The sequence below is a fragment of the Symphodus melops genome (genome assembly GCF_947650265.1).
Source record: "Symphodus melops genome assembly, chromosome: 12".
Classification (NCBI taxonomy): domain Eukaryota; kingdom Metazoa; phylum Chordata; class Actinopteri; order Labriformes; family Labridae; genus Symphodus; species Symphodus melops.
Window position 1 is genome coordinate 10,614,317 of NC_136702.1, and position 26,969 is coordinate 10,641,285.

Genomic DNA, 26,969 nt, shown 5'->3' on the forward strand with positions numbered 1-26,969 from the left:
CGCCAGTATTTGTCTTTATTTTCTGAATAATACTGACACCCAGTGGCTTTGTTTGGTACTGCATTGTTATGCGTGGTGTTGAGGACGCTCTCAACAATAAAACAAAGCAGAGGCTGATAGAGAAAATACATTAATTTAATCAAGGCAATGATATTTCACTTCAGTGTTTTTTGTACAAAATCAATCCTTTTTTTCCATTGAATGAATACAGTGAGCTCGGCAAGCTAACCTGCTTTTAGAAGAGGAAATGCCCGAGTAGTTTGAGTTGTTTCATCTTTAACCCCAAAGACCTCCAGTATCTTACAAAGCCTCTAAAAGGTTACTGCGGTTTTGCTTTTGGCTTTTTTTCCCTTTTTTTTAATTTTTTTTTTAAACACAGTATTGTTCACTTTCTTTCTTAACAAATACAAACACTGCCTTATTGTGAGCAACAGATTCAACCAGAACAGGCAACATACTGTCAAAGCTTTGCTTTTGAAAAGGAAATTAACAATATACACATCATCTCCATACAGTAATATCTGCACACTGATGCCATACATTGTTAGTCAATTATGACTTGATAAAACATAAACTCCTCTTAATGATCTGCAGAAGTACTAGTAGTATTTCTAACATAACTTTTCAGGGGTTCTGTACCAAAAAAAAGAAGCAATGAAATGAGGCTTGCACACTAAAGGTAAGCTCGTTGCCCTCATACTTTACAGTTAAAAGTTGTTCTGCGAGTAAGTGTATATTTGAACTGCTGAAACAAACAGCACTTAAGATGCAGGACTGCAGTATCCGGATACACATTGTTGGGAACATTTTGGTTTTGCTGGATTATATGAAGAGCAGCAAAGTAGCTCTTGTAACCTCAGAATACTGGAACTCTGACAAAACTCATAAGGAAAGGAACCCGTCAATGTAGCCATGCAGCTAATAAACTGGCTCTATTTAATGAAGACTTCAAGTGTTCTCATTGCTAAGAGGAGTCTGCAGTCATTGTGATGTTTATGGACTCACAGGTGCTCACTGACGATGGGATAGGGGTTTTAGTCAGTGAATTGTTCATCATGGAGGAGGGAGATGTGGCTTCCTGTGTAACGGCAGGAGCAGCATTAGAAGTGATAGGGGGGCGAATAAAGTCAGATGGGGGTAGTGCTATACCGGGGAACCCAGCAGGCAGGGCAAAAGGTGGAAGACCTGCAGAGCAAAATACAAACAAACATGTCTTCTTTTCAAAGATGTCTGAAGTCACTACCTGCACAAGTTTTACTCATTTCTAATTGGCAACACTTAAATACACATCATCCCATCTTGCTTTTTTTGGTTGATTATTTCGATGTGATGCCTAGCTGCTTAGTTTCAGACCAAACCTCTTCATACTTTGCATCAATTTCTGTTTGCTTGATGTTGAGTGCTTCGAGTTAACCTTTGGTACAAAGGCACATCTTTGAGCGGATATGTTCCTCAGTGTTACAGTATGGCTCAATGATTCAAATGAAAGGAGACAAAAGGTACACGTATTACTTTTATCAAGATGTGGCTGCATGTTCAACATTTGAGTACACATAATAAATACTGATTTAGTCTTCCTATGATTTAAAGAAAATAGAAAAAGTGTCAAATAAAACCAGATTAACCCCTTAAAATTATTAACAACTAGCCAAGCATAATCCTGACAACAAAATACCTGCATGTTGTAATCCACCCATTCCAGTTGCCAATGCGTGACCCACATCAGGCATGGTCATGTTGAGATTTGGTAAATTAGGAAAGGCTGGTATACCTCCAGGTAGGGACATTAAACCTGTGTAAGGAGTCAAATATAGATTAGATTTCTCTGGGTCTATAGACCATCTCTAAATGATATCTACTCACCTTGTTGTGGGGAGGCAGGATTAACAGTGGGTGGGGGACTTTGTGACGAGGGGATCTGACTGAACGCTGGGAGAGTATGGTCCCCTGAAACATGTTTCGACAGTTCTAAAGTCATGTCACACACATCTGATCAACCGGTCTGTTAAGAGCGTCTAGATTTTTACCTTCTCTCTTTTCATTTCCTCAAGATAGATCTTGTCGAGATGCAGAAAAAGCCGTTTACAAAATGTCAAAGCTATAATACAGAGAAAATCGTTTACCTGTCTGTAGACTGCTAACCACAGAGGTCAGGTCAGAGGTCAAAGATAATCCAGTGAGAGACTGCTCTAAACCAGATGAATTGGTAGACACAGATACTGGAGAGGTGGGAACGACAGCAGACAGATGGACCTGGTGAGCAAAATCGCTTCGTATAAGGAAATGTTTTGCAACTTAAAGCCAGATGACATTTACGTGAATGCAGTTAGGTGTTTGGGAGTTACCTCTGTGAAGCCATCTTTAGGTGGAGGAGCTGGTGCAGTGGGAGTCTGTGAAGGGAAACTAAGCATATTCCCCTCTGAAAATGGCGCTGTAGGTATCCTGTGCAGGTAGCCATAGCCAATCCCACATCCTAGACTGAAAAGAGGCAAACCAAACAGCACTGTAAGGAGACGCTTCACAGCAGCATTAGAGACGATGTCAAACAACCCTGAAAACACAAATGAGATTTAAATGCAAAGACGTGAAATTCAAAAACTTCAAAACGTAATCACATTAAATGGACCAGGTCAGATATACATTCATGGTTGAAATAATCTCTTTTGTTTGGAGGTGTGGCTTAGTCATGTGACAAGTCATTAGGTTTAGATTTGCACCTTGAACATCTGGTTCATTATAGGCCAATTCATCTTTTGAGTTTTTCCATTGTCTGAACTGAGGGAAAACAACATCTTCATAAATTTCAGGACGTTCCAGATAGCAAAAGGTAACTGCAATACCTGCCGTCTCCTCCCCAGTCACAGTTAGGCGTGATGACCACCTCGCGGCAGTTGTCTGTGTCTGTGTTGTAAACGTAAAGTTTCAACTCCTTCCCCTCATAGGTTTCAACGACGGAGAAGAGATCTTCACTCTGTTAATAGAGCAAAGATACACAGCAGTTCAGCCTGTTGTCCAATCAAAGACACAAATGAAAGTCATTGATTAAAAAGTACCTCATTCATGACAGTGTCTGCTCCTATGATGTAGTCTGAGTGGGCCCTTAAGCCAGCCATGGCAGCAGGAGAGTTAGGCTCCACTTCCTATGAACAAACGTGTTAAAATAATTGAATTAAAAGTGATGTTGGCTCTACAAAAACTGCTTCACATGAGCAGTTCCTGTTTTATGCTTTTACACTGAAACATCTCACAGACGTACACTATTTATTCCACCTTATTTGTTTGTTGTATTTGAAGATGACAATTTGTCATACATCATGTGCAATTCAAACTGTATATTTTATTTTGTGTGGCAATTTTCCTCCCACTTTTTTAGGTACATTTTGAAGCTTTTCTATGGGAATGTCATGCTGGTAAGGAGCCACAGGTCGGATTCAAACTCAGGCATTCCATCCTCCCACTTCATAAACTTCATGATTTTCGTCAAACTTATTTATTTTTTTTTACAGAAAATGATTCATAGCTACAGATTACATTTTTCAAATATTTACATTTAAAACAGAAATCAACCTGAAACTTAAGTGCACCAAACAAATAAATAAAACAAGAATAATCCAAAATCAACACAAATTATAGTCAAACACACCGAGGACCTATTATTTTTAAAAAAAGGTCCCTATCTAAGTTTTCACACTTTAATTTTTTTTTTCGTTTCTGGATGTTCTTTTTAATCACTGAAACCACATGTATCTACAAAGCATGCATGTTTCAACCCTCGTTCAGACTCAGACCCCCACACTCACCAGAACATGCCAAACATTTTCATTGGCTCCATCAAAGCTGCAGAAGCGAATGCTGACTCCCAGAAGCCCCTGTCCGCCCCACATGCTGCTGGGTGTGACGGTGGTCTCCCTCACTGCCAGCGTCTTGCTGCTGTATAACAGCATGGTGATGGGCCTCTCCACGTTTATCTTCAACAACTCTTTTAGTGTGTCATTATCCTTGTTCTAGGAGAGATCAAGGCATTAACACTGTTGTCATAGCATTTATATGAGACTCACTAGAGCAGATGAAATAGCTAGAGCGAGTTTGATTGTTCCCATTAGAGTGTACTTACAAGTCGAGTGTCACAAACGGAAATGATAAAATCAAAGAATGGCTCCAACCCGGCGCGGTGACCGGGGGAATTCTCCTGCACCTGTAATGCACAACATGACAAAGATGAGACGACGAAGCTCTGCAAGCTGTGAAAACGAGTGTTATGTGGAAATCATTTAGAGGCATCAAGGGAGATAGTTTATAAATAAAAACAAACAATGTCACATTCTGCTACTTGCATCTTCTGCTGTCTGTTTAATCATGTAAACAAATACACCTGCTGCATTTTAGTTAGTTATGTACAACAGTACAATGTAAGTGTGTTTGTCCGTTGAATGACTTTGGAAGCCTACTGGTTTGAGGATTTTAGAAACAGCTGATCAGCAGGATTGTTACACACAATACACATTTCTACAGTGGTATGCAGTGATGTGACTGAATACACAACATATCTAACTTGGATACATCAGCATAAGAAGTATTTTAAGCTAGGACTCTGAGGCTATAATGAGCAGGCATAGAAAAGTAGTTGTTTTTTAATTGGCAGTAATATATTATTATTAGTCTCCTCTGTGAAGGAATGAGAAACTGAATTAGTGTGCTGAATATTAACACATCCACGTCCAGAAAAGTTTAGACCTAACTACTAAAAATGGCAAAACACAACAAAATGTATTTCTCTAAAAAAAAAAAACCTGTTGGTTTAAAGCAGGGAATTCACATAAGTAACAGAAATCTTTGCTTCTACATGGAGACAAAAAAGGGTTCAGTCTGAAGTCCCAGTTTTCTATCACAAGTCTCTGTTGAAGTAAACTTAATGCTTTAACCTGATATCTCACTACTTTGACACTTTGTTTCCCCCTGACACTCAATGACCCACACTTCATTCATACCTTACAACTGACCACTATCAGAGAGGGAGACCTTTTAACGATGTTCTTATTCAGACAGGAGTTTAAAATCTGTGGCATTGCCATAGTTACTATATATACCAATATAGAATAAGTTTATAATGACAATGAAATTGCCCTGATGCAGTTAATACACTTTAATAAATCAACATGGGTGATTATGACAATCTATCCAATCCGAGGTGTTACCTAGAAGTACATTTTGAATATTAAGAGTAATAAATATCTTTGTTGTAAACTAACAACACACGTTCTGAATATGTTTGAAAGGCTCACACAATTAATTTATAATAAAATCAGTTATTCATGCTGAACTTTAAGTTTAAATATTGGAGAGTTCATCACCTTTCTATTTTAAAGAGGCTTTTCAAAATGAATGTAGGCTTTACAGTCCATGGTACACACCCATATTTGCCTAAGTCATGTGTTACAGTAACCCCACCGGTTATTCTGGCAACGACTAGTCAAAATATCCTGAACATGTACAAAACGTATTAACATGTACAGTGAAATACGAAATAAATGTTTTCAGCTGTAAATTAACAGACAAACAAGCCATAATGTGAAACAGTAGTTTAAAGTATAACAGGCTCACATGGTCATAACACAGTCATGACTGACGCTAACTTCGTTACAACACTGCAGCGCGAGCGCTCATTAGAGACTCGTGACGTATTCACAGGCAGCTTTAACATGAGCGAGACCTCTACGAGTAGGCTGCTACAACATGAACTAACCATGTCCATTGTATGACTATATTCACGTCTATTTCAATAGTAGAAGTCCGTGACAAAAAAGTTAGCTTTCGTTTTTTGTAACAACCTGCAGTGTACACACACACACACCTTCGTGGTGCACATGCTGCAGTAAAACTGCTCTTACTCTTAAAACGTGGTAACCTTCCGTGCCTCCTCCTGGTATCTCGACACTCTGAGACCCTCCCATCTTTCCCTTGTTGTCTTTTTGTGAAGGCGGCTAGCTGCGTTAGTTAGCAGGACACTGTTCTCCTCCGGGTCATGCCTGTTCACAGTGTGGTGTTTCTCCTGCGGTTCCTGGTTTCCAGCACTTCCGCTGTGGTGCATGACTGCTGGAGGAGAACAGCATCACGGTTACAGCAAATAGATCAAATTTAAATATTCTATTTTAGCATTTATTCACCAAATCTCGACTGTACTGTGATGAAACTCTGCAGCAATGTTTTTAATATTGACAGTTCTTTCTATATCACATTTAAAAGAAAGACTGCGTGTTTTTATATTTCTACAACCGCTTAAGGAAAAACATCAAGTCACAGTGAGTGACTTGTAATGTTCTTCTATTCTCTTTCACACACACACACACACACACACACACACACACACACACACACACACACACACACACACACACACAACCTAACTTAACTTTCTGTAAGTTGAGTAATAAGCCTCATAGCTTTTACCTTCCTGCCATGGTCTATAACCATCAACATAGCTGAACATCGACAACCTCTTTTTTTATTTAGTTGGGTTTTTGGTTATTTCAGGTCCCAGCCGCTGATTTGATCATGTAATCATCTCGAGTTAAAACAGCTGCCAGACACTAAACTAATAAACTGTCTCTGATCACACTGATCAATATGTTATCATTGTCATAAAGAACATGGGCTCATGTATTAGATTAATGTATATGCATGTGAATATCTCTGTAGTGCAGCAGCTCTTATCAAATAATTCAAAAATAAACTTGCTCAGCATTTCAATTGTCTCATCAATCACCAGTTATCTGTGTCCATGTGTCCACCAGGACTCACCTTGATTTGGTCTCTGCAGGCTTCTCTTCATGGTAAGTAAAGCTAAAAACACATCATTCAAAGGAGGAGATCAAGCTCTGGTGGGGTACATTTTGACAAGGGGATTATATGCTTATCATTGTTGTACATGCGAAAATTGTGATTTATTTATATATTTTTAAATGATTTTTTTTTGTTGAAATTTGATACTTTGTCTTCTGCTATAAAGACTGAAAGTGGCCTTTAATGGTACTTTTATTAACTAGACAGTAGAAAAAGAAAAAACTAATTTAAATGACTTTTATACATGGCATTGTTCTAAAGATAGTACATAAATGTAGCCGAATTACTTGGTCATGTTTTACTGATTGAATAATTGAATAATAAGATTAAATAATCAACAAGAATATTTATACCAAACAAATGTAAACTTTGTAACTGTAACAGATTTTACCCACTGTTTTCTACCAGGGAGAAATGTACTCCATATGGTGACATTTGCTCCTCTAAGAAGCAGATAAATAAACTCTGTATTTCAGCAGAAGCTTGCTGACGCCTTCAAACTCTGCGATCACTGGTGTGGATAGATCTCTCAGATTTATATATCTGTACAGTCCTAAGAATTTACAACTAAAGCGTCGAACACAGTGCTTTTGTTCAGACATCAGCTACTATGAGGAGGTGTCTCTTTAACATTTGAACACTTTAAGCTAAGCAGCTAACATCTCAAGTTCAAATGTAAGGGTTAAATGCTTAACGTCGTAAGTCTGTGAGGTGTTATTATTCCCAGGTGAAAGATGCTCTGTGCTGACATAATGTCCCCTGTGCTGGAAGGTAGAGATAAAATGCTAGGTGAAGTAGAAAAGCCTATGTCAAGAGGACAAAAACACCAATTGACGCACTTCTTACATCATTAGTGTTATTAGTTATACATTTAATTCCAGTATCATTTGTTCCTGTCCTGCCCATAGTCCCCATTCAGAAAGGGAAAATGGCCCTTTCAAGACTTTACTTGAAAACACACAAGCTCAGGATTTCTGTCATGCCTACTGGAGGTTGTTCTATTCATTTAGCACGCATGATAGCAATCACCACTCAGAGGCTTGCTGAGCTGCAGTGTAATTGCTCCTGGGCTTGTGCTTTTTTTCCTTTAGAAAACATCCAACAGAGACATTTACTATAGCAGCCATTCAACTTTAACAAGCACCACATTAGCTTTACACTCACCAGCTAAGAAGACAGGCATGTTACAGTCCCTGCACTATTAATCTCCTGCTTAAAATGTACTTTCTGCCAGGATTAATCAAGCCATGGACACACAGTCAATAAGAAGGGGCTATTTAGATAAGTGGATCCCATTGTAATTACTTTAGGAGTCAGAGACCTTAAGGTGCTACAATTGATTATGCTATCACCATTTTTAATGTCCAGCATGACTGCTATTTGGATTTAAGTTAAGAACAAGATGTTGAGGCACATTATCTCCTTCACTAAAAGGTCAAAATTTACCTTTAGAACCAATGTTGCCAAAAAAAAAGCGAAGTAATTATGACAGTGGTTGGTAATGTTAATTAGTTAAAACATGTTGGAAAAAGAAATTGTTTTCTTCACGCTGTGGCAAAAGCTGCACATCTGTTTTAATGGTGTGTGGAAAAAAGGGGGAAGGGTTGGCAAGAATCCCACAGTCAATATCATCATCATCATCATCATCATTTTATTAGACTTGCCTTGCACAATGGGGATGTCGGTATCTATCAGGAAGCTAATGTGGCAGTGATTCCCAGGGGCGGCAGATATATTTGGCACATCAGTGAAACCAATGACAAGATTCATGGTCGTTTAAGAGAGAGGAGTAAAACAGGGTAAAAGGCAATGTAACAGATATTGTGGGTGAGAGAAACATTGACTTCAAAATGTTCACAAACAAAACAACACACAAGTTGGTAATGGAGAAAACAACACAAAAGCAGGAAAGGGAAAGCAATGAGCCCTATACTAATTTGATGGTCTTTGTTTCATTTGCAGTATTTCAAAGAGCGAGAGAGTGTGTGTGCCAGACGTGAAATGGAGGGTGAAGAGACCGGCGCAGAGACAGACATTTCACAGTCTAGTGTTCAGAGCCGCCCCACCTACACCCACACCACCCACCTCCCCACCCCCACTCATGAGCCTATACTGCAAAACCATAGCTGCTCCTCAATATATGACTGAACTGATCTCCTCCTTTTTAAGAGTTGAATTATACTTTTTAGAATTGAATGACAAACTGAAAAATGAATGATAGATTTTATTTAATATACAAACCTGTACTTATTTTATTTTCCACAAATTTACTTTCTATATTTTAATGATAATATTATCAAAACTGGACGTTTAGGAAATGTGTTAATATTGAAACTTCTTTTAACCTTTAAACTTTATTTCCTATATTCTAATCAGCTTTCCCCCTATAATTTATTTACCTCAAATACCAAATACAAATCAATTCCTGAACAACTTGTCCTTTTACTGAATAGACTGATCAATATGAGTATATACTGATTGGTTTACTGATTAGATTACTTGCTTTTGAAAGGTCATTCCTGCAGGTTAGGCCTGGATTCATTTACATTCAATCACTGTAGGATTCTCCAACATCTTCCTCCAGATTAGCCTTGTCATGTTACTTCTGCAAAGCACTCATTAGCGCAACAAATAAACCAACAATGTATTTATTCATACCACTTGTCTTTAGGATTTGAGAGGATTTCAGGGGTTATAATCTCTATTGCATCATTTTATGAGTCGTTATTCATTGAGTCCTTTGTTCCTTGTAACTTTACACAACAGCAGAGACACCGGCTCTGTAATGATTCCTGCACTGAAGCATGAAACAAAGCAGCAGCTTCTGCCCAGTGGAGGATGGGAGGAGAGAAACAGCCAGTCCCTCAATGGCTGTGTGGAGATAAAAAGCAGCCAGGCAGATCTTCCAAATAGGCCCCTTAGAAAAAAAATTGTAAAGACAGCACAGTCTAATGCGTTTTATGATAAATATCTTAAAAGTGTGAGTAATGAGCGCAGTGAAGGAATTGGCAGGAGAGACTCGTGAAATCTCAGCTGTGAGATGATCAGCCAATAAAAAAGTCCCAGCAGGGTGATTAATCTGACCAATGACTGTGACAGCCAGGTGGATGTAGAGGATGTAGTCAGTTGTATATGGATACTATCAGACTGAGAATGGTTAATTAATCTACCATACTGTGGATTTCTACATATATTGTGATTAGTTTATAAATGTTAGTGTAAAAGACAGATATCAGAACAGAGGCAGTTTAACAGTAAACTCATCAACACCTTTATGCACGAGTGAATCTTTAACAGCTAGAAAAACAAACTGAACTCTTTTTAAGTCATTTTCAACTGTCAACAGATTTTTGTGGTTTCAACTGAAACAAGTTGTGTTTGGGTCCTGTTAGACCTTAACCTTAGGGACATATATTTTAAGAGTAGAAGCAAGTTTTCTCAAGTGTGTTTACCATACATATTTATTTGAATATTTGTCCTAAATCATGATAAAAAATACAAAAAAAAACTGTGCCCACTGACGATCTACAGCTCAAGTCTTTATTAGTGCTGTGGATACTACAGTAATACTCTGCAAACAATGGCATTAAGTTAAAGTGCCTACATTTAAAAAGGGATTTTTCATTCCACTAATTCAGGAATGTACAATTGGTCAATAAATAACCCAATCTCAATATAGTAGCAAACACTGCATTCTCACTGATAAATAAAGCCAACGTAAGAGTGGGCCTATAGAGAGCGTGTTTAAGACTAACAGAACTTTGCATATTATAGTTTAACTTCACTTAACACTTACAGACAATCATAAGTCCATAGAATAAAAGCTGCCCCAGCATTGTGCTCTTTATCAATAACAATGCACTTGCAATAGGAGCTGCATTGGCAGTCCTGCCTCCTCCTCCTCCTGTCATGACAACATTCAGTCAGTAAATCACAATGACATTGCACACTTCAACAACATAGATTGCACACATGTTAAGGGCGCTAAATTACATATTCTTACACAAGTGTTTGAATGTAAGGGAGAATAAAGGCTGTGAATGTGTTCATAGATGCAACCCTTCTTTGGTTCACAATACACTAAAAGATTAAAATGTCAATTAAAACATTGCAATATAATACAGCTTCCGAATAGGAAAAAAGGATACATCACAAATGCACAGCAGGTAACCTATACATAATTATAATCTCTGGGTATAAATAAAGTGATTCATCTAGTACATACTTAAACTGTGTGTCCATTTACATATAGGATTCTCTCACTGTAAAACTAGGACACATTTGGCACAAAGGCAATGTAACAATACTATACACAATCTACACAAAAATCTCTAAAAACACAGCAGTCAGGTATGTCGTCTGTCTTGTTCTACCTATGGAATATCAAAGGGAAATAACAGCAAAGGTACAATGTGGCGGTGCATCAGGCTCTGTAATTACATAGACGACATGAAGCACCAACAGTCATTACATCATATACATATATATATATAATATAGGACACTAATACTGTTCCTTTCGATGCTAAAAGGTTTCCTACATTGTGCTCTGTGACTGTGAAAAAATATCTTGATTTCATTCTGTTTCTAGATCTGATTTTTTAATAAATTACAACATTTAAAGTAAATTTTTATCAGCAGAATCTTTCAAGTGTGCAGATACTCTTGCTACATCATATTCCCATGAAAGGTAATTTCTTTATTTTGCACTTAATGGACATCATATTGTTTTTTTTAGTTAAAATATGATTTAGCAAGAATACCAGTGTGCTTTTGTGATTCTCATTTCTTTAACAAATTTCATTACTGCTGAAGACAGAAGACACAAACAAGAGACACACAGGGCATTTTTTGTTGTTGTGCATTGCCAAATAAGACCTGTAAGCAAAAATGTCAATGTCTTTATGAAACAAAAGCGACATAAGCCAAGGTCATGGCTTAGTTGAGGGAAAGGGGTTCAGGTGTGCTCTTACAAGTCATTTCCCAGTCGTTCCAGCTCTTCGATCAGGAAGTCGATGTCTGACCTGGTAGCGGCGGGGTTGGAGATGACCATGCGGAAGAAGTTCACCTTGTCTCCTTGAGGCTGGTAACCTACCATCGTTGTCCCCGACTCCATCATCATAGCCTTGATCTTTGGTGCTACCTGTCATAGAAAACATTTAATGGTTGCATCAAAACACAAGTTTACACATATGCAACCATGTGTCAAAGCACTAGATAAATCCCTTCATCCAAACACGCCCTTTTTGAATCAGTCTGTTCTGAGTAAATAGAAATGTTTCGCAAAGAGTCGATTGACATGTCGTTACCTTGTGCAACCTCTCCCTCTTCTCTTCACAATCAGGCAAGCCACGCAGACTCGGTGGAAGATACCAGAAACACACATTAGTGTGCTGCGGCTGATAACAGAAAATGAAAACAACATGTGTCATGAGTGCCAATAAAAAACTGCCTTGTCATTTTTTCTCATATTGTCTGCAATGCCAAATTATGCAACGAGTCCTGAAACCAAGTTGAGATAGCAAACATAGAAATTATAAAAGAAGACCAATTGATGATAAGCAGACATTGATTATTGGTTAAATTAATGTGAGTGAGTCTTTACATTTAAGAAAATGTGGAATATGTTTTCTCACCTCTCCATCAAATACCATTTTATAGCCATCTCTGTTTTTTATTGTATTGTAGAGATATGCTGACAGATCCAGGCACTTGTCAATATGTTGTTCAAATCCCACAGTTCCCTATAGCATACATTTCATAAAGCAAACAAACAAAAAAGAAATAGAGCAGGGAATTGTTACCATCACAATTGAGGCAAATATGAAACCTTATAAGAAAAAAACAGATAAAACTCACACCTTTGATTTCCACATGAGCCAGAACTTGAAGATATCAACATGACGTCCACACTGAATGGCCTTGTCACCTGTGTCGTATGTGATATCATACTGTTTATCTGGCTGGAAGAGGTACCCGGCACACATGGAGTTGCAGCCTTGTAATATTCCCTGCAAACCCCAAAACAGTGGTAAGAAACAGTGGGGTAAATTAAACAGCAGTGGATATCCTTAAATGTGGGTTTGAAGTTTATGTATTTTGTGCAGCAGTATGGAATCGTGTGCAGCAGGCAGCAGAGTCTCACCCTCTCTCTGACCAGAATGGCAGAGCACTGCAGAGGCACTCCCATCATTTTATGGGGGTTCCAGGTGACTGAGTTGGCCCTGCACAGATATTGAAACAGTAAACACAGCTCTGTGAGTGTGTGCGCACTTACGTATAGTGTGTGTGTGTGTGTGTGTGTTTTTTCTGTGTTTTCAGGCCGAGGAGTAATGCTGTAAATTATAGAGGACTAATGAGTCTTTTCAAAGACATAAGTTAAGAAATATGTATAGTTGTGTTCAAGCTTACAACAGGTCTGTTAGAATTTTAGTCAAGATTTTTAAATGTGCACTTTTGCATGGTGTACTTCAAATAAGTTGCGCACATTGTGATGCCCCTTTGGCCAAAGCTTCAAGAAAAGTAAAAACTACAAGGCAGGGGAGGATTGTGAGACATGCACACATACTTCACCTCTGCATAAGTTCTTGCCCCAGTTTGGCCACCCAAGTTAAAACGTTTTGTTTTGCAAATACTCTCTTACCGCTCAACTCCATTTAGTTTGTGTCTGTGTTTCCTGGACATGAGCAGACCTCCCCCCCATGCACCCTGCACAGGACACAAAACATTACAGTCAGGTTGTTTATGTCCACTACAGTATCTGAACAAGGCGATGACATCCACAGCGGATGTTCATTTTTATAGAGAACATAATCAATAATCTCTTACGTCCACATGAAGCCACATGTTGTACTTTTCGCAGATGTCTGCAATTTCATTGATGGGATCAAAGGCTCCATAGACGGTGGTACCAGCTGTGGCATTCACAAACATGGGAACAAAACCCTGCAAAATAATGGCATGAGAAAGACTTGGTTAAAACTCTAGGCTGAACTGAAGATGTTCCATTCATACCATCTCTCTAATTACTGACTTCAAAGAGATGGGCTTAAAACACATCTCTCAAATAATCCAGTTTTTCAATCTGCACCCACTGCTTCACCATTTCTTAAAGCCTGGACATCGCTCTTCCTTTAAAAAATTAGCTCCAGGAGCTGCACTTTATACCGTGGGCAGACTCACATGTGAGCACTTTCATGAAATAACCTCACCACTCTAACTCACATTACTGGTTTCCCTTCCTACAAGTGAACTCAGAGCAGGGTTTTCTTTATTATATTGGGTCACTGAAAGGAATATATGAATGGTAGGATGAAACAATGTCGGAGTCATATAGTTATCAGCATTCACCTTCTGCTTGGCTTCAATTACTTTGGCTTCCAAATCCGCGGGAATGACTCTTCCTCTGGAAAAGAACAAAACAAAACGAGTAAGTCATCCAGATATTGTATTTCTTAACAGATTGTCTGCATGTATTTTAAGAACAATGTAAACCTTTCATCTGTTTTCAGGAGAATCAGGTTCTCTGTCCCGAAACCCAGAGCTGCACTGGCTTTCTTGATTGAGTAGTGGCTCTGGAACACATTCATTAATCACAGATAGAAATGACTCAACTTTGTCAGTTAAGAATAGTTAGAGGTACAAGGTCAGAGATGGACTTACATGCTCTGAGGTGAAGAGGATCAGTCGTGGTGCAGCGGCCATGCCTTTGGTCTTTACTTCAGGGAAGTACTTGTATCTTGCAATCATCACACTATACATGTTGGAGATTGCTCCTCCTGAAGAAAGTAAGTACTGTAGTTAGGTAGACATATGATGCAGTCTACAGTATGTTGATTAACTTAATGTTAACTTAATTCTTAAAATTCACACATTTTGGGGTGAAAATAACACATTTCCTAAGAATATAAACTAAACAACATGAAAAAATAACAACAATTTAAAAAAGGTATCCAAATTCAGTAAATCGTTTTTCATGGTCTGCTTTTATACATTTCATACACATTGTGAATCCACTTTTCATTGTGTTACTGTATGACACATGTGACACACACACACACACACACACACACACACACACACACACACGTTATCCTGAAAAAAACAAACAAATTGTTGACATGCATTTCATGGAAGGATGTCAGAGTGAAGGGATCGAACAGGGACTGACAACCTGAGTTGCTGAGGGTTCAGTAGCTTGCTCAAAGGCACCTGGACAGTGCTCAAGAAAATTAACGGGCACATCTCAAACAACCGCCTTTAATTTCCACATTTTGTCGATAACGGGACTTAAACCAATGACCCTCTAGTTCCCTACCCGAGTTTTTAAGATTGAGCTATAGTTCAAGAGATCCAAATTAATCAAACTTTAACTCATTGTTATAGATTAAGCCACCTAGCCGAACATGATGTAGTGAAATCAGCACTTTGTTTCCAGACTGCATCATTAGAGTGAAGCTTATAGACACAAACAAACCATATATGATGTACTGTTCCTGGTTTCTGATCAAGAATAACAAAACATCTCTGACATGCATGGTGAAGGACTCAGAGTTGCTGAGCTCCTGTTCCATCATGTGATCGGCCCCCACCTGGAGAAAATATTCCATCACCCTCTCCATCACTCCAGCCAACGATCTCTCTCATCTTCTTCAGTGTTAGCTGCTCCATGAGAACAAAGACAGGTGCGATCTCATAGGTAAACCTGGAGCCAACAAAAAGAATAAATAAAATAACAACATTTAAATATGTATTAAAGATATAATTTCCTAGAGCAGATACAGAAACATTGTTTGATTGTGTGTTAATCTGCGGTGTATCATTAAAACTAGAAAAAGTAAAATAACAATCATTTTACATACATTCTACCATCAGGTACCACTTGCACAGCATATTCACTGAGCATGCTGCTCTTCTTGATACAGTGTTCTGTACACGGTCACACTTCACTAACAATGCTATCTTGTTGTTATAGAGGTGGCCTTTTGCTGGAGTGAAATGATTCGGAGGATAGAATAATACAGACCAGAAATAGGGGGGTTTTGTTGTGCAGAAAATGAGCAAGAAACATGATCTTTGAGCACAGCTGGATGTTGTAATTACAAAACACAGTCGTCATAGGTGCTCTTTGAGGTGATCCAAGGAAGGTATTCTTTTTCTTACCCTCGACAGTGTATGTCTAGTGTCTATATGAAATACTTCCATTAAAAGTCTGTGCATCATAGAAGAGCCTATCTATATAGAGTTAAAGCAAAGGCTGGCACATCCATCTTCTCCAGGCCAATATTCTTCTAATTACATAAGTATCTGTCTCTTCAAGCGAAGAGAGAGTAAATTAATCAGTGGGACATTAAAGAATGTGACATTGTGCCCGTCAGCATCTTCAGCCTATACACAAACACACACAGTATGGATGGAGGGGAAATATAAACAAGTCAGATGCCACGTCGCAGATGTCACACATTAATTTCACTGTATCCACTCATGCAGACGGCACTCAGTCATCCTGATTATGTAAGACCTGGAAAGGTATTGTCAGTCTATTAGTGTGAGTCAATATCTGGCAGGGGTAATTAGGGTTGATGGAGTAATTAATAAAGGTAAATTACAAATATGTAACAACCTCCACCCTCTGGTTCGAATCATCATCAGTGAAGACAACTAAAAAAAAAGAAGGTTGTATACATGTAACTATCAGGAGGAGAGCTGACTTTGCTGAAACATGATATAAAGTTACAATTTTCTATCAAAGTTTATACTGATGTGATTCTGCTACAATTCCATTATACTGCAAGTTGTATTTACTAACTTCATTTATCAACAGTGTTGCATGCGACCTCACCACTCGTAAAGTTATGTGTTAGTGTTCCACCTGTGTGTTAAGATTGAAGGTTCAGTGTTTAAAAGGTAATATGATCAGATGCATTCAAACACCCATGACAAAATGTATTTTGTTCAACACAGTTGATAGACACTGAGGCACCAATCATATAATGTGTATACACAGTGTGTCCACAAACTGCAGGGTCTTGAAAGACAAAAGGCAGGATTCATTGCCATGGATAAACTGGGTTCCACTAATAACAGTTCATAACAAGTACATATGTTTAGCGCATGCTGGGTCCCCTCCTGGCATTGTTATGTCACAGGAGTAGCATTTCATGAAACAAAGACACCATGTAAACTGTGAATGTGAATCAATATGCAATTTAGTTTGCCTGCAGGGCTGAATGATGGGACCATGAGGACAATACAATTGGATGGTTGGCTTTACATATATTGCCTTTTGTAGTTTTTATTTCCTGCTTGACTTTCAGGCTCTTTAGCCAAAGATGCTAATCAATATTCGCCACTTCTTTTTTTGTCTTTCTCAGAAATAAAAGCCTCAATTCTACAAGGGTCATGTAAAGATCAGTACAAAAAAGGCAGAATAAAATTAACCGTACAGCTTTCATATTGTTTTAATCCAAGTCATTAGCTTCATTGATTGCATGAAAAAATTAATTATATTATGAACTGATCAATGGCACGGTATCTGTACTTACATGTTAGTGTTGGCCGTGGAGGTCAGCCACTCTCCTGCCAACCCAACAATGTCTAATCCCGTGGACAGCTGGTTAAAGAACCTGGGATGTCCTGCCATTGATAAAGAGACACAGCAGTGAAATCCCCAGAAAACAATTAATCATGAGAGAATCTAAGGGAGAAAATTGCTTATCTGTAATCATTACTCTGGCATGTAATGTAATGAGAGTTATTGATTGCAGCAGGTCGTACTACGTCTTCAGGCTTCTTTGTTCTCACCTGTCCTCACTCCGTACTTCAGGGTGTCCCTGCAGTCCACCAGGATCTGCTCAAGTGACTCGGGTTGGTCAGACAGCTCCAGGTTGAAGCCCTCCATGCCCTCCAGCAGCTGGTGGGGGTGGTGGAAGTCCAGGACCTTGGTGGATCTATCAAAGGTCTTCCGAACATAGTTGGTAAGGATTTCCACAACTTCCAGCAAGAACTGCATGGTCTGCTCCTCTCCATTTTTAGCAGGTAACAGATCTGAAAGACAAAATGCATCAATTAAACATTTTGAATGTATTTTCGATAGCTTACTGAACTTCACATCTATTGTCATGTTGAATCATTACTTTTTGTTCAAACTCAAAAACAGTTCTAATAGTAAACAATATATGATCCAAAAAAAGGAAACAGTGAAGTAAATGCTCATCATAACTACAAATAACTGACAATGAACCTTGAGTCTACGCAATGAACCCTCTCATATCATAGTGTTTCACATAATGCACAATAAAGTGTCAAACACAGCACAAAAGACTTAATTTATCAAAGAAATACATAAAGACATGACTAAAATCGACTAGAACTATTTTTTCAGCAATTATGTTTTTTTCTGGAAATTTTTTGTAAGTTTGCTTTTTCTGTAGAAACAATTTTGAATTTCTCATTGTACACTTTCAAAAGTTTTATGCTAAGTGATAACTGTTATTATAATTAAAAAAAAAAAAAAAGTGTTTTCTGAAGCCTACCTCTGGCATACAGGTTGGAGAAGTCGGTCTCTGTGTGTCTGAAACGCGCCTCTCCGCCTCCATTATCGCAGGAGAACATGCCCTTGGCTGTGCGCTCCTTGAATGAACTCACAATCCTGCTCCTTTCCTCCAGACTGTTATTCTTCTGCAAAAATCCTAAACGTTTACAGGAACAAGAAGAGTCCGCAGGGTGATTACAATTTCCGTACATGATGAGAGTTAAAACTTTTTTTTTTTACCTCCTTTTTACGAAAACGGCCCTTTCTAATAATTCTCCTCTCTCATGTCTGACTTTAATCTGCTCTATATCTCTCACTCCGAGTATAGTCTCTCTCGTCTTATGAGTAAAGACTGTGACCATCCTGCACAGGGAGTCCTATTTATGGGCAGGGGCCCTTTGGGGTGTTAAGCCCTGTGACATCAGCATCCTACTGAAGCCAAGCATAAACAAATCGCTGTCATAGCGGCTGTAAATTCTTATTACAGCTCCTCCAGTGATAGACACAGCAAAACGCACAGCAAGCTGATAACAATGCAGCACATGCACATTTGACAAATATAAGAATCTATCGGTAAATCCTGGTGTTAGTTGGAATATCGTTATGAAAATCATTTAAGGTAAATCACAGAAAAGGGCTAAATGCAACACGCACTTTGGAAACACCAAATATACTGACCCCTTCCAGCTTGCAGGTTTGTGTTGTTGTTCCCCACACATGGTGTTCTGTAGCTTTTTTATATTCTATGTTAATTAAATGTCCTTAATGAAACCAGCAGAACGTGTCGGTCAAAAATACCTGGAAATTGCGCTGCGCACTGACGCGTGACATTCACCATGATGGTGAATGTCAGCCCGTCTTTGGTGTAGTCAGATACTAAATTAGACTTACACAGAGGAAATACTAGCAAATCTATCTGACATAACCCATTCTTTAATTTTATCAGCTGCAACACAGTGATAGGCCTATAACATGGTTTTGATGCTCCTTTTTATTTTACAATATTTGATTAATATAATGGTCAATTGTGTGGTTTTGCAAAAAAAAAAAAAAGTATTGTGACATATTGGTTGATCTTTGTTTTGAAGACATTGCGAAGTCCATTTAATCTAAATCGGTATCATTTCCCTTTGAGCAGCGAGGAAAAGGCTGCAGGCCGTGCAGCCTTGAGTCATGGGGATAAGAAACCTTTAAACTTGATCTCTTCCTTAAATACAACATGCATTGGATAGAAAACAAACTGAAACTTACCGCATATTTTCATTCCCAATTTTCTAGTACATCCATGGGCAACTCCACACCAAGCATCATAGCCTGAAGTAATTGAAGAGAATTAGACAGGATAGGGCTGACAGAATAATAATAATTACAATTAAACTGTTTTAGAGTATATTCTTTTTTCTTGCTGGATTGCTTGGAAACAGAGGAGGAGACACATGAGGTCGAGTGATGTCGCCTGCTGAGACAAAAATATCCCGAATGGCTCTTGGGATGATTCAATATGAACACATATTGGGGCCCCTGCATTTTTAATTAGCCCATTTCCACTGTATGTGACCGTTCATGACCCGGGCAAAGACTTCAAATTAATTATCCGTTTGGATCCACGCCATGCAACCTAAAAAGCTAAATGAATTAAAAGATGCTGCTTTTAAAAGGCGAGCATCGGAAGACATGAAGCGGCTGGTTGCTGACAGATAGAGAATTACTGCGTTATCAAGGGCTCACAGCCACACAGAGGGGAGGGGCACCTAAAAACGAGGTCCTCAAAAGCAGCAATTTAGGGGAGGAGGGTGGGGGGCTGAGAGGGGGAGGAAAAGAGGGCAGTAACATTCGCATCCCAATTTAACCCTTTGCTTTGGATCATTACATAAATCATTGTCCTGCTCAGCTCATTGGTCGCACTTTTTATTTAGCACTCATTGATTTTCTTCACACCAGAAACCAGATGGGCGACAAAGAACTAACAAAAAATAACACAGAAACAGCTGGAGAGGGATGAAAAGAAAGAATACCATGTGCTGACCATGGTATTCAAACCTCAATTTTTCAAAGGTGCAGTCTGAAGGCAAACGAGGTTCCTGCAGGGGCCTTACATTCTAAAAGTCACAGTTTAGCAAATACATCATCTGATTATGCTAAGTCCTTCCATTATTTAAATAAAGAAAGAAGAAAAAAAAATCGTTGTTAGGACATTTATGTGCATACAACTATTGTTTTCCCAGGAGGTTAAATCCACCAGACCCATTTTGTCAAGTGCACACATCTACACCTGTCACACGTTTTTTTTAAAGACCTCTATTGAGCAGAACATGTCAGGCTTTTTATTTCATGCAGGCTGACAATGAATGGTCGGCGGTGGTTGTATGGTTTCTACAGTGCATGGCTTCCCCCTTTCCTTTAGGCTACAATGCACAAGTACCATTAGGGGCAATTTAACATGGCTGAATTAAAAGCCACTTCAGAAGCAATTAATTGTTTTCCCCATACAGTCACTTTATTCAGTCAGGGTGCAACATAGCCCAACAAGTGTGTGTGTGTGTATGTAAATGTATTAAAATGCAACCCTTTAAAATAATAATAATAACAGTAATAATGAATATTTAAATGATAAGTATTATAATTATTGTAATAATAATAACAATAATAATAATAACAATAATAATAATAATAATAATTGTTATTATTTCCACTAGAACATGAGCTAATAAAAACAGATTTCTTTGAATGCCTTCTGATCAGCTGTTCCGGTGCATTGCCTCTGGCTGATGGCCGTCTGTGTGATGTTAGCAGAGGACAGAAGCTTTTGACAGCAGATTCGTCTGTCAGCAGAAGCCGGGAGGTCTGTGAGATGCTCAATGAAACACGGTGGTGATTTGTGACGAAGGAAGTATTTTCAATGGCAGCAGATCTCCCCCCCTTCCCCCCTCTCTCCCCCCTCCCTTCCTCTCTCTCTCCCGCGATGAAAATGATTAATAGCATTGCCCACAAAGTAAATAGCACACGTGAAATAGCATTTTATCTGTGATGGACCTACTTGAGCCCGGTGGTCGTAAATTTGTCGAGTTTGGATCTGGTTCGCCGCCGCCGCCGCCAGAGGAGGAGGAGGAGGAGGAGGGTGCAGACGTCGCCATCACTCCCAAGACCCTGTGCCAAAGTCTTCACCTCAAAAAGCCTGACTCTTTCCCCCCCCTTTGATTGCCCCCAAAATCTCTCTGAATATTTTTTCAAGAAGAAAGGAGAGAAAGAGACAAAACCAATAGTGCATTTTGAAAGCGGCTTTGCTCTTGAATAATAAAAGAGATGCTCAAATTTGCGACCCGTACAGACAACAAGGACACAGTCTGTCTTACAAGTTAACGTTTCATTGTTCTGCAAGAGATTCTAAGAGAGAAAAAAACACTCTTTACAAGTTACGCCATAAGGTTTTACTGGCAGAAAAACTAGGTCCACCAGTGCTACCAATTGAATCATTTGATATGCACTGATGGGAGCACATTATTTCAGCATCACGTCTTGAGTCTGCTCAGGATGGATGATGGTAAACAGCAAATACACAGATGTACGTTTGCACATCACAAATTCCTCATCGCGAAAAGATATCCCATGAAACCTGTGTCACATAATTCATTAGAAGGCCATGCATGCACAAAATAAGGCCACATAAAAGCAAATAATTAAAAATCATATTAATGTCATTTTCAATATTTTCATATTTAGCGTGTATGGTGACCAGTTCCTTGGCTTGTATTGAAAATAGTTCAAGGTGATTACTGCATTAGACCATAGTGCATAGTTTAAAGTCAGTCCATGGAAAAGAAACACATGCATCATTTTAATAACGCACCAATCAGGAAAGATTTAAACCTCTTTCACTTGAACAGTTTCCATACACTTGCAATTTACATACAACCCGCAGACCAATTGTGTCACTTAAACGTGTTCTTTTTTTTCGCAGGGAGAAATCTCATAAAACACCTGTTAGAGCATCTTCAACATGAGAGTCTGTTTAGATAAAGTGTGTTAAAACCTTAAAAAATGAGCAGTCACTTACCTTGTGTTTTTTCACTCCAAGTGAACAGATGCAGATTTAGAAAGAAAAAAGGGTTGGAAAAAAAATGAAACTACCACCAATTAATTCCAGAAGAAAAAAAAAACTGCCGTGCTACTCCAATAAGAGGAAGAAAGAAGAAGAAGGAAGACTGTCTGTTCTTTAGTGCTCCACTAGATCCCACAAGGTGACCTTTCTTTTGTTGAAGAAGGCTTGATTTGCGGACAATTAAAGCAAGCCTTGTCTGTTATTGTCTTTGCGCACGAATGAGTCACTGTGAGTGGTAAAAGCTCCACCGGTGCTGCACATCTGTAGAGCTGAGCCCCTCTGCAGACAGTCCGGGAGTCTTTGACACTGAATGTCGCTGCTTTCGGCCCCTTAACTGTGACTTTTGGAAGCGCTGATTGTCTTCAGATCTTTATAGCTCTGATTTCGATCCCGGTCACGAAGATGAACTTGAAGTTTGATGCTATGAGCAACACATTACGTGAGGAGGGATCAGGAGCAAAGAGGGGAGGGGGAGATATCCAGATATGGGGTTTGTTCTTGTGGAAAAAAACAAGAGGACAACAATAGAAAAAAAGGCTAAATCATGAGCCTGGATGCTCCTTTAATTTCTTTAGATTATTTATTTCTCCCCTCCAATCCTTTTGAGGATTTTGCTGGCAGTCCTTAATAAACCGAGACCAATAAAGAAGTTTGCAGATTATCTTAATCCTACTAATCTTGTGGTTTATCTATTCCATCTGATTTCCCCCACTTTTTGTGCAGACAGGATGGTTTTTGAATGGTGAAGACGTAACGAAAAGCACCATTACATATCTCACTGGAAGAAAGAGGAAATTCCACAAGGTGGCAGTGAGAAACCAGGAATGAATCCTCCATGCGGTGAGCTCAAATGGGCCAGTCCAGAAATAATCCATGAAGCTAATTATAAACCCAGCAATTAATCTGGAACACTACACCATCACATATGAACACTCGGACGTGAGTGGGCAGCCAATCACAAGCAATAACCCACAATTCCCTGGGAGATCTGTTATCTCCTATCAAGAGTCTGATTACAGGGAATGTTGTGACACCTTTAGTAGCTATAAAACACAAAGAATGTTCTGCAATACACACATAATAGTGATTAAGTCTGACGTGTTTTCAGCACTGGACAGCTCCACAGTTTTCTCTACTCTTTACTCTCCTCAGATTCTTAGGACTGGATTAAGGACATAATATAACCTTCCTGCCTCCCTTTGGCTTCTTTGTTCCTTTGTCTTATAAGTACCCCATAATACTTTGTGGCAACTTTGATTCAGTTATTTGACAAAACATCCTTTAGGGATAGGCTACATGTCATGTTTACAAAAAAAAAAAAAATAAATAAAAAATAAATCAGAATAACAACAGTTGAAGACTGTTTAAAAGATAGTTACATGTTTTCTGTCTTTTCAAAAAAGAACTGGGATGCTTTAATGTACTTTGAGTTATCAGCTGCAATTTTTCTTTCAATCAAAATTGGCTATTTCAACTTGAAATAAAAGCCTTTTAAAGAACCCTTTTTGTTACTATGACGACACTGCAGTAAAGAACAGACTGATGGTCCATGGAAACACAAAGAGAGATTTTATGCTGAAAAATACTGTAAGGTAGGAAACACCCCCTCACTCAGAGTGTTGAAGACTCATAATGGCCTGAATCAAATTCATGCCTTTTCAGTAAGACATGAGGAAACAATTTCACTGACCACGAACTCTGTCGTCATTTAACTTAAATAGATTTGGAAAAAAGGGGATACCTAATCTTTAAGATCCTTATTATAGGCTATTTCATTATAAATGGTGCTTTACAAAATATTGAATAATTGGCTCCAAGATCTTCCCTATGGGTGAAGTGTACTTATAAGATACTTGTTTCTAGTTTTAAAGTTGCTTTCAATTAACACTGAACAGTGTTTTGATCAATAGCAATATCCATAACGCTTGAATAAAGGATGACAAAACTCAACAATATAATTAAACATTTACATACATATGTGGAAAGCAGTTTGATTGTGCACAATCAATGCTCTTTAGAATAAATACATTTTTCCTTGTGATGCATTTATTGCGACTTTGTAGGTGACGCAGATAATCTTTTTTTTTTCTTACTCAGCTGCAAAAGAGAGGTTAAAAAAAATACCACTTCTGTTGCAAAAATCTAAGTTGTAAAGCAATATAAAACTGCCCACTAGATGGAGTATAATCCAAATGTATGGAGTGAGAAAGAATGTCTATTCCTGGAGTTTGTGACAATGATTGTTTTCACTGCAAGCTCGTGAGTGCAGTTTAACTCAAACAAAGTCTTCACAGTGACAGTGCAGGAGGAATACAGGAGAAATCTCCATAGTTATATTCATGTTTGTGAATCTTCTTGGACTTTAATAAAGTGTCTGAAGTGGCAACTCCAGCATACAAATGTACATATCTTTCTGACCAGTTCCTCTACTCAAAAATCAAACACAAATCATGGCTTATGAGTTGACCTCTAAAATAATAAAACAAGTACTTACGTTTAAAAATTGTGATTTATGAAGCAATTTACAAAATAGAAAAATTAGAAATCTCCCAGATTAGTTCTAAATTTGAAATTGAATTGTTCTTTCTGTATACTGTCAGGCTGTAACCATTATTATTTGAGAAGTTATTTCCTTAAAATTAGTCTACAGACACCCTTTCTAAATCTCAGCCTCAGGCAAAAAGTCACCTGCTTAGAAATGACGAATGCCTTAATCCGTTGATGAGAACTGAGGTTCAAGGATAAGAGGAGCAAATGCAGCAATGTATGAAAACCCCTGTTTGATCTTGTTAAAGCAGGTCCATTTGTGATAACATCAGTAATCCGTATCTGCATCATTTTCAGAGCCGTATCCAGAAGCTAAGGAGAGCTGGAGCAATTCAAGTCCCCCTCTTCCCCCACTACTTTAACACCTTCAAAAAGTGTACATTAATTCATATTTCTCCTGTCTACACAGGAGCTGAGCTGTTTACATCAAAGCAGTGATGTTTCCTGTCAAGATGGCATCTCAGCTCAACTAGCGCAGAGCTGTAAAAATTGTGTTGTTCATGTCAGATTCTCCATAATTTCCATTCTCAGGTTTTCAAAGCTGCTCAACCTCTTTGCAGTATTCACATTAATCCTTAATGTTAGTGACATGTAGGTCCTCAATTGTTTTGCACCGCTTAAGTCCGTAAAAAGGCTCCAGTTTTGCAACTTCCATGAGTCGACTGCTATTCTGACAATACAGTGACAAGTCGGCTTTCTTACTGACGTAACGTCCACCACCCTGTTTCATGAACAAACTTAATGATGGACTTGGAGCTGAACCTGGCGACATATTTATTTCTGAACAAAGTTTTAAGGAGGGGATGTAGGACACAAACTAAAAAAGAATTGTTTGCCTAGGGAATGTTAACCCAACCTAAGTCCAAGATCCAAGATCCAAGAGGCTCAGAGGGATCTATGGTTCTAGTTTAAAGGCTGTTTGCTCCTATCAGCTGCCATTAACTGAGACTGGTGTGCAAAACATGGCAATTATTATCATATAAAGTATCTATTTGTCTCGTGTGCAGTCTGGGTAAATGGACTTGATTTTTTTAAAGCGCTTTTCTTGTCTTCTGCACTTTTACACTGCAGGTCACATCTACCCATTTGCACATTGTGGTGGCTCCAAAGTAACAAATCCTACATTCACATGACGCCAACGAAGCTGCAGGAGCAACTTGCGGTTGAGCATCTTACCCAAAGACAACCTTCCATTTGAGAGACAACCGGTTCTAAGAACTAAGCCACAGCCAACCATGGGTCCATCGTATTAGAGAGGGGCACTAGTGTGGTTCTGGACAAAAAGGGTATTGATTAAGATGGCAAAGGTTTTTTCCTCTCAAGATTACAAAATAATTTATGTTTCTCCCAAACATAATAGCGTTAAAAGGAAATGTAAAGCGTAGCAGTTCCCATTATTGAATTCTAAAAGTTTAGATTAAAAAGTACCAAAGTAAAATCTACATAATTAATATACCGACCACTTTAGAGAATAAATTCCTCTGAATCACTGCTGGCCAAAGATTGTTGATACTTTATTGAACAGACAACACACAAACCACATACCTTAAGTGAATGGGCGGGGAAGGTGAACCAGACAGGCGAAATCACTTTTGAAAACAGGCAGGAGGAAAGGCAGGAGGTTTACTAGACAGTCCAAGAGGCTGTGGAAGTTGATCTGGAGATCCAACTGGAGGCCAGTGACCTGGACAAGACTCCTCTGGGTCTGAGGAAGCAAGGGATGATCTGACAAGTGAGGGTAAAGTGGAGGAAGGGTGGACCAAAGTAAAGCTGAGGAAGAGGCCAGAGTCTTACCCAGAAGTTGAGACACTGAAAGCTGAGCCTGGGGAGCCTTAGAAAAAGACAGCTGTTGAGACTCTGCCCAGGTGGGTGTAGGTGCTTAGCAGCAGGAACAGAACCTTTTTGCTGCGTCTTCACAACAGAAATTGAACGTGATTGTTGGAATTCAGCT

At 38.7% G+C, this 26,969-nt stretch overlaps 2 protein-coding genes across 3 annotated transcripts; both read right to left on the bottom strand.

Moving 5' to 3' along the window:
- Nucleotides 1–119: 119 nt before the first annotated feature.
- LOC306832621 (Golgi reassembly-stacking protein 2-like) lies at nt 120–6,088 on the bottom strand. Of its 2 annotated transcripts, none has more exons than XM_079357442.1 (10): nt 5,889–6,088; nt 4,115–4,195; nt 3,801–4,004; nt 3,054–3,140; nt 2,841–2,971; nt 2,346–2,478; nt 2,124–2,253; nt 1,864–1,947; nt 1,676–1,792; nt 120–1,078 (listed from the first exon to the last, which is right to left on the bottom strand). In XM_079357442.1, the coding sequence occupies exons 1-10, from the start codon at nt 5,949–5,951 to the stop codon at nt 1,035–1,037; spliced, it is 1,074 nt and encodes a 357-aa protein (XP_079213568.1). In that variant the 5' UTR covers nt 5,952–6,088; the 3' UTR covers nt 120–1,034. The 2 variants fall into 2 exon arrangements, with proteins under 2 accessions (XP_079213568.1, XP_079213567.1); XM_079357441.1 differs by having other exon boundaries at nt 120–1,185.
- Nucleotides 6,089–10,346: 4,258 nt separating this feature from the next.
- On the bottom strand, nt 10,347–23,166 carry LOC306833033 (glutamate decarboxylase 1). The gene is made up of 17 exons (XM_079358075.1): nt 22,427–23,166; nt 21,410–21,587; nt 19,624–19,686; nt 18,374–18,529; nt 17,643–17,885; nt 17,384–17,474; nt 15,431–15,543; nt 14,502–14,617; nt 14,334–14,413; nt 14,190–14,244; nt 13,668–13,784; nt 13,483–13,547; nt 12,985–13,063; nt 12,701–12,850; nt 12,476–12,583; nt 12,149–12,238; nt 10,347–11,982 (listed from the first exon to the last, which is right to left on the bottom strand). Exons 2-17 carry the CDS (start codon nt 21,504–21,506, stop codon nt 11,809–11,811), a joined length of 1,797 nt encoding a protein of 598 aa, XP_079214201.1. The 5' UTR covers nt 21,507–21,587; nt 22,427–23,166; the 3' UTR covers nt 10,347–11,808.
- Nucleotides 23,167–26,969: the final 3,803 nt, after the last annotated feature.